General features: G+C 46.1%; 1 protein-coding gene across 1 annotated transcript; it reads right to left on the bottom strand.

Moving 5' to 3' along the window:
- Positions 1 to 232: 232 nt before the first annotated feature.
- Positions 233 to 1563, bottom strand: LOC134390304 (IQ domain-containing protein F3-like). The gene is made up of 3 exons (XM_063113508.1): positions 1546 to 1563; positions 1328 to 1375; positions 233 to 631 (listed from the first exon to the last, which is right to left on the bottom strand). The coding sequence occupies exons 1-3, from the start codon at positions 1561 to 1563 to the stop codon at positions 233 to 235; spliced, it is 465 nt and encodes a 154-aa protein (XP_062969578.1).
- Positions 1564 to 7196: the final 5633 nt, after the last annotated feature.

The following is a 7196-nucleotide window of genomic DNA, read 5'->3' as shown; positions in this document are numbered from 1 at the left end:
ATTTGGGTGCAGAGTCAATAGCATATGGCCACTATGTCAGATCAAACAGGAGCCATAGGCACTGTGAGGGTTGGGGGTGGTGGTGAGTACCTGCACTGAAGTTGTCCCCAAGTAGAGGGGGAGCATGGCCTGTAGCCCTGGGGTCCCTGTGGTTGTGGGAATTACTGAGACACACAAAACCTGGTCAGTTTTTATTCGGGCAGTGGAGCCAGTTCTCCATGCTGCATGCCGTTCAGACTAATAGGATCTCAATGTGGAACTCTGGCTGCTTGGAAGCAACTCCGTATTGGACATGTAAAAAGTCATCAGCCTGGAAGGTAGGGCTGCTCATTGGGGCCTGGAACACACAGAGAGTATTGCATATTTGACAGTAACTTTGATGGCACTGCACCATGCGAAACCAGGACTGGAGCTTGACCGCCGACTGCTCCTGGGTTACGTAGATCCTCAACAGGGTCTGCCTCATCTTTTGTATCCGCCTCTGCCTGACGGTCTTCCACCAGCACTGAATCATCCAGGCCCTGAGAGCAGCGACCAGCAGGATCCGACGCACCAGGGTGCCACGCCACCAGGCCTGGATCTGCCCAGCCGCCTGGACCCTTTTCCTCTGGCATAGTTTTGCAAGAAGCAACTAACAAAGCAAAGCAGAGGACTCCCAGTGGATTTGTCCCCACCAAACACAGGTGGTTGCCTTCTCAATCAGCCCTTCCTGGGTGGTTCTGAGGACCCAGCAGGCCTGGGTGGGGTGTTGCCTCTACTTCGGCCTTGTCCATGGCTATGGGCACACCTGCCCACCTATCAGCCACTGTGTTCTCGTCTGTCAAATGGGGATATGTTTACTATGTGGACTTCACAGGTTCATGGAACCAGGGAAAACACCTTTGGATCCAGAAGGCCCTACCCAGGAGTAAGGACCCAAAAGATCCTGGTGAGGATGAGCTTCTGCGTTTCTGGTGGCATGAGTCCAGATGCCAGCTGTGATGCTGCCCCCGATGCCTCATGCAGTGCCACAGGCCTGTAGGGTCCCCCCCCTTCCTTCCCTCCTGTCGACTTCCACTGCTGCCTCTCGGTCACCCCATGTCCTTCAGGGTCCTTTCCATTTCACACTATGCTGTGCCCACCTCCCACGTGGGCCGTGTGCATGCTGCCACCTCCCCTCTCTATGTCTGTCTCCATGCTTAACACAGTTCACCAGGATAGGGAGGGCACTTAGAGCACCAGGAAGCAATACTGGACCAAACCCTGTGGGACCAGAGGTGAGTCCTCCACTTCTAGGGACCCTGGGGTCAATGATCTTGATTCTCTCCCGTGCCTGGGACCCACCTACCTTCTTCGGATCCTCTTTCTCTGGTGCATCTTTATCTGGACTGGATTTCTGCAATCAGAATGGGGGTGGGTGGAGCGTGCGTGAGGACCAGCCTCTGGGCAAAGTCCCCATAGCCCCAGTGCCCCATTCTTTGCATGAGTTCTGTGAAGGCCTGGGTACTTTTGTCTGCTACGGGACCACTCCCCACCCCTGGGGGAAAGTGGCTGACTGAGTCTTACACAACATCCACTGCCCATGGTTTGGGGGCAGTGGTTCAGGTGTCGCACCCTCTCTGGTTGCTGCTCCCCTGGCCTTGGCCGGGGCAGGCAAGGTGGTAGAACAGGAGATAGCCGTGATGTCATAAGGGCAACTATGACCCCGGGACCAGGTTGCCTTCTCCAGGCTCAGAGTAGGTGGAGAAAGCAAAAACACCTGCCCATTCCCCTCCTGCCAGGGATGGACCAGAATCCTCATGGAACCACAGCCCAGGTGAGTTGGTCCTGCCCCGAGGATGACCTGTGGTGTGACCCACCCTCAGGCCTTTCCTGTCATCAGCCACAGAGGGGAGCAGCTCATGCCATGCAGAGCAGGGCACATGGCCTCCCCACAGCACTGGCTCAGGCTGGCTCCCTGTGCCCTCTTCTCTGCCCTGGTGCCCTTTCTCAGTGGTGAGGAAAGTCCTCTTGATGGGGAAAAGAGTGGGTGTGGAGGGCGAGCAGAAGGACTGAAGAAAGGTCACGATGGAGGTGCCTCAGCCAATCTCTACTCCCTCCCTCCGGCTACTGCAACCCCCATCCTTTTGTGGCTGTTGGGCAGTGCGTAGCTTACCAGTCGATGCAAGCCCTTCCCTCCTGTGTTGGAAACTTAACAGGCCAGAGGAATGCTCCAAACAAAGTCACTGTGTGTGAGATAGGGCCCCTCCTACTGTAGACTCCTCTGGTGCTGGCAGTGGACATATTTTAGAGTCAGTGGGGATTCAGGCTTGCTTCCAACTCCAGCAGTCTTCTGGCTGTCCCCACTGTCATTTCTCACCACATTTACAGCCATGACGTGGCCTCTTCACTTCAAGGCATTATCTGTCAACTTTTCACCATGGATGGAGAGAACGTGGCTTTTGGCCCCACCCCAAACAACCCCACTTATTCCCCCTCATCTTCCTGGTGATGCTTTTTGTAATTTAGGTGAGATCACGGTTTAGTGTTTGCGTTGTCCTGACTACGTGAGTCGTACCGACAGCTGTGCTGGTGAGCACTCTGACTCCCTTTTCTTTCCCCCAAACATCATAAAAACACTCTCTATTATGAAAATGTTGAAATATGTACAAAATTTGTCAGAACAGGTCATCAGTCCGTAGGCACTCACGACCCAGCATGTCCCGTGTTTTTCTCCTGTCTTCTCCATCGATTAATTTCTATGTCACCTCTAACGACTTTCTACAGGAGACAATGCCATGACTATCAGCAGCTGCCTGCGGTCTGTGTGGTGGTGGGAGGTGCCCTCCAGGGGATAGGTGCTGGGGTGGCCGTGCTGAGTCACAGGACAGGTGGCTACTCCACGTCACCAAACCCTGCCAGATAGCTCTCCACAGCGCCAGCGCCAGTCTAACCTCTGTCCATCTCTTCTAATTTTTGCTGACCTGAAAGACGTAAAGTGGTGCTGCCTTGTTGTTTTGATTTGTGTTTCCCTGCCAGGGGACTTGAGCAGAGAGGGATTCTTAAGGGTGAGTACCTGGGCTCTGGTCCCTACTCAGTCCCTTTCGGCTGTGTGCACCTGGACAAGTCTTTCAGCCCCCGTGTCTGTTTCCTTCTGGGTACAGTGCAGACAGCAGCATCATTCCTCCTTCCTGCTTTGTGGGGATTCATGTAGGTGAAGTCCTCGGAATGGCACCTGGTCCTAGTACCTGCTTAGTGTCTTTAGCTCTTTTTATTACTTATTATTTATTACTAGCCATTTGGTGTATCTTTGTGTAAATTGCCCTGATGTATCCTTGACCTATTTTTCTATTGGATCCGCATCCTTCTCTTATACAACTTCCTTGGATAACCTTCAGTTGGATAAAAATTTTGCAAATGTCCTTTCCGAAACTGTCATCTGCCTGTTCACTTTTCTCATGGTTGTTTTTCATTCGATAGACATCTTTAATTCTGACAAAATCAAATCCATCTATTTCCCCTGAAAACTCTGCAACTCTGCTTTTGTTTTTTTTGTAAACAAGTGCTTTTCCATCCAGGGTCACATGTTTTTCCGTTAGATTCTCATTTACCCTTTGCATTGAAGTCTATTGACATTTACTTCTGATGTTTTTATACTAAAACTTTATGTACATAGTTTTAAATAATTTATTCTACAAAGCTTACAATAAAAAAAGAAAAAAACCCAGCAGCTTCCTGTCTTATTCCCTCTCAATGGATTCCTACATCACTGATACAACTTTTAAGTTATAAATATATTTCCTATGTCATTTACCTCAATAACTGCTATACTAAAAATCCATAACTTTTACTTTTATATATCTATTGACTTCTTTCCATGAAGACGAAGACTTACTGTTTCCCACTCTTATGGCCTCCACTCAGTGTGGTTACAGCAGCATTTTTTATGGTTATATGAATATGTCGTCTTTACATCATTGTGATTATATCCATTGTTCATGGGTTAGCAACGTAATGTATTGTTATGACATTTCCATTCATGAATTTCCTCTTTGTTCCTCCTGGAGCTAGTGATCGACTTGTTTTCTACTAATTCATCCCCCATCATTTCATCAAAACGGGAGTAATCAATCAATTTTGCTTTGTCTTGCTGCCCTGCAGCCTTTCTCTGTAATCTGGATTAGCAGCTCCACATACCGGCTCTCCAGTCATCTTTCTGGAGCATCCTCTCACCAACATCCTGGGAATTTTCTTCCCCTCTCCTGTGATGAATCCCCTATTTACAGGATCTTACGTGTACCAGGCAGGTTTCATCGGGGATGCAGAGCCACTATGAGCTATGCATATACCATAGGGGCTATGGGATAAGGGATTCATTACAGGAGTTAGACCTTACATGATTGTGCCAGCAGCTGCCGAATAGGAGGTCTAGAGGAAGGCAATAAAGAGCAAAGAGCCACTAAGCAGCCCTACCAAAGCCCTCTTGGGTGGACTAGGGGGATTTTGCAGGGGAATCTGAGAACCAGGCACATCTAACTGCTGACATGGGACCACGAAGTGGAAGGTCATGGGGAGTTCTATGAAAGCTTTTGTCCCTCTGGGGTGCATGGGCAGGCATCATGCAGTGGGCCAGGGTCAGGGTAGTCAGCAGGGCAAGAGCTGGATGCAGAGCAGAGAGGGCAAGCAAAAGCTAGATTGCTCTGGACACCTCTGTGTCTATTTGCCTCCATATCTGACCTCAGAAAGACCACCCCCTTCACGCCTTCCTCTCCAGCCTCATGCAAGTTCCTATTTGGTAATTCGAACCAAAATGATCAGGGATGAGGATTCTAGGAAATGTGGTTTTTAAACAAGTGCTCTCTCATCCAGGGATACATGTTTTCCGTTAGATTACCTTTAACCCTGAGGTCTTCACCAAGTGATAGGAAACAGTCCTGCATAGTATGTGCCTTGCTTTGAATTTTTGTCTCCTCTGAAGCTTTTCTTGGTACCTAATCCCCATGTAAGAGTATTAAGAAGGTGGAAAGTTTGACTATGGTATTTGAAAGGTGGGACCATTAAGAGGTGATTGGATCATGAGTGCTGTGCCCTCATGAGTGGATTCATCCATTAATGGGTTAATGGATTAATGGGTTACCATGGGAGTAGACTGGTGGCTTTGTAAGTAGAGCCCATGGACATGCTCCTGCTCCCTTCACCATGTGATGCTCTGTGCTGATTTGGGATTCTCCAGAGTCCCCACCAGGAAGAAGGCTCTCATCAGATGTGCATCCTCGACCTTGGACTTCCCAGCCTCCAAAAGTGTAGAAAATACATTTTGCTTCTTTATAAATTATCCAGTTTCAGGTATTCGAAGTGACAGAAAACAGACTGAGAGACGATGTCTCTCTTGGATGTAGTGCCTCGATTTCACAGAGCACATCCTATGATAGCTTCCTAAAAAAGGTTGCATGGATATAAATTAGTAGAGACTCAAATGTAATTGCCTTTATTCTGCCCACAAATCCGATTAATTTTGCTGAGGACTACCTTCCAGATTGAAAAGTATTTTCTCTCGGAATTTTGAGGACTTCGTTTCACTTTCTTTTATTTATTTATTTATTTTTTAAATTTATTTTTAAATTTTATTTTGTCGATATACATTGTAGCTGATTAATGCTCCCCATCACCAAAACCTCCCTCCCTTCTCCCTCCCCCCCTCCCCCCCAACAATGTCCTTTCTGTTTGTTTGTTGTATCAACTTCAAATAATTGTGGTTGTTATATCTTCTTCCCCCCCCCCCCCCGGTTTGTGTGTGTATGTGTGTATGTGTGTGTGTGAATTTATATATTAATTTTTAGCTCCCTCCAATAAGTGAGAACATGTGGTATTTCTCTTTCTGTGCCTGACTTGTTTCACTTAATATAATTCTCTCGAGGTCCATCCATGTTGTTGCAAATGGCAGTATTTCATTCGTTTTTATAGCTGAGTAGTATTCCATTGTGTAGATGTACCACATTTTCCGTATCCACTCATCTGATGATGGGCATTTGGGCTGGTTCCAACTCTTGGCTATTGTAAAGAGTGCTGTGATGAACATTGGGGAACAGGTATACCTTCGACTTGATGATTTCCATTCCTCTGGGTATAGTCCCAACAGTGGGATGGCTGGGTCGTATGGTAGATCTATTTGCAATTGTTTAAGGAACCTCCATACCATTTTCCATAGAGGCTGCACCATTTTGCAGTCAGGATTAACATCACTTTCTTTTAGAAGTCTTCCACCACTCTGATTCCTTTGTCTGTGGGACGTGACCTGCTTCTTCCTCTCAGGAAGCTTTTAGGATCTTCTCTTTATCCCTGATGTTCAGAAATTATAGCATGATACACCTAGAAATGGGTTTTGGTTTCTTTTTCTATTGTTTTGGTACTTGATTAGTCTTTTAGTTTAAAAATTCATATCATTCAACTCTGAGAAACTTTGTTCTATTAGTTTTTCATCATTTCTACCCCCCGATTTTGTTAGCTTTTGTCTTTTAGCAATCCTAATCGTCAGATCATAGATTAATCCTCTAATTTTGTACTATTTCTTACACTATTCCCATGTCTTTGTCTTTTCGTGATACTTTCTAGAAGATTTTTTTCTATTTTTTAGAGGGTCTTTCCCATGCTCTGAATATTCTTTTCTTTTGTAGCATTCTATTCTTGTTTTATGGTTTCTTATCATCTTTTATTGTTTTAAGAATATCAGTTATGTTTGTTGTTGGTTTTTTTTCCCACTTTTTTATGTTCTGTTCCTAATATTATTTATTTTAAGCCCTTTTCGTCAGTTTTTTGTTGTTGTTGTTTTTGTCTCAATCTTTCATGTTAGAAGTTTATATAAATGTTAATGGTCCTTGGTCGTCTGTCTATACGTAAGATTGGGGCACTAAAAATTCAAAGAGAATTTCACTATGTATGGGTGGGCTTATTGTCTAGGTATATATAGGTTGATAAGGCAGATAGTTGAATTTGGTTTCAGTGGACAACCCCAAACATCAGCATTCATTCGTTTTTTCCCCCCCTTTGGAGCTTCTAGTAGATTGCATCAGTGGCCCTATATTCACATCTCTTGCTATGGGACTTTGCCATTTCTCCCCATAAGGGAATGGAATATATCTTTCCGTGCCTAGGGTTTGGCTGTGTGGCTTGCTTCAGCCAATAGAATAAGGTGGAGTGATAGTATGCAGGTTCTAGGGTTGGTTTTGAAATGCTTTGCT

The sequence above is a fragment of the Cynocephalus volans genome, chromosome 11, assembly GCF_027409185.1.
Source record: "Cynocephalus volans isolate mCynVol1 chromosome 11, mCynVol1.pri, whole genome shotgun sequence".
NCBI classification, from domain to species: Eukaryota; Metazoa; Chordata; class Mammalia; order Dermoptera; family Cynocephalidae; genus Cynocephalus; species Cynocephalus volans.
This window is presented reverse-complemented; position numbering and strand designations above follow the sequence as displayed.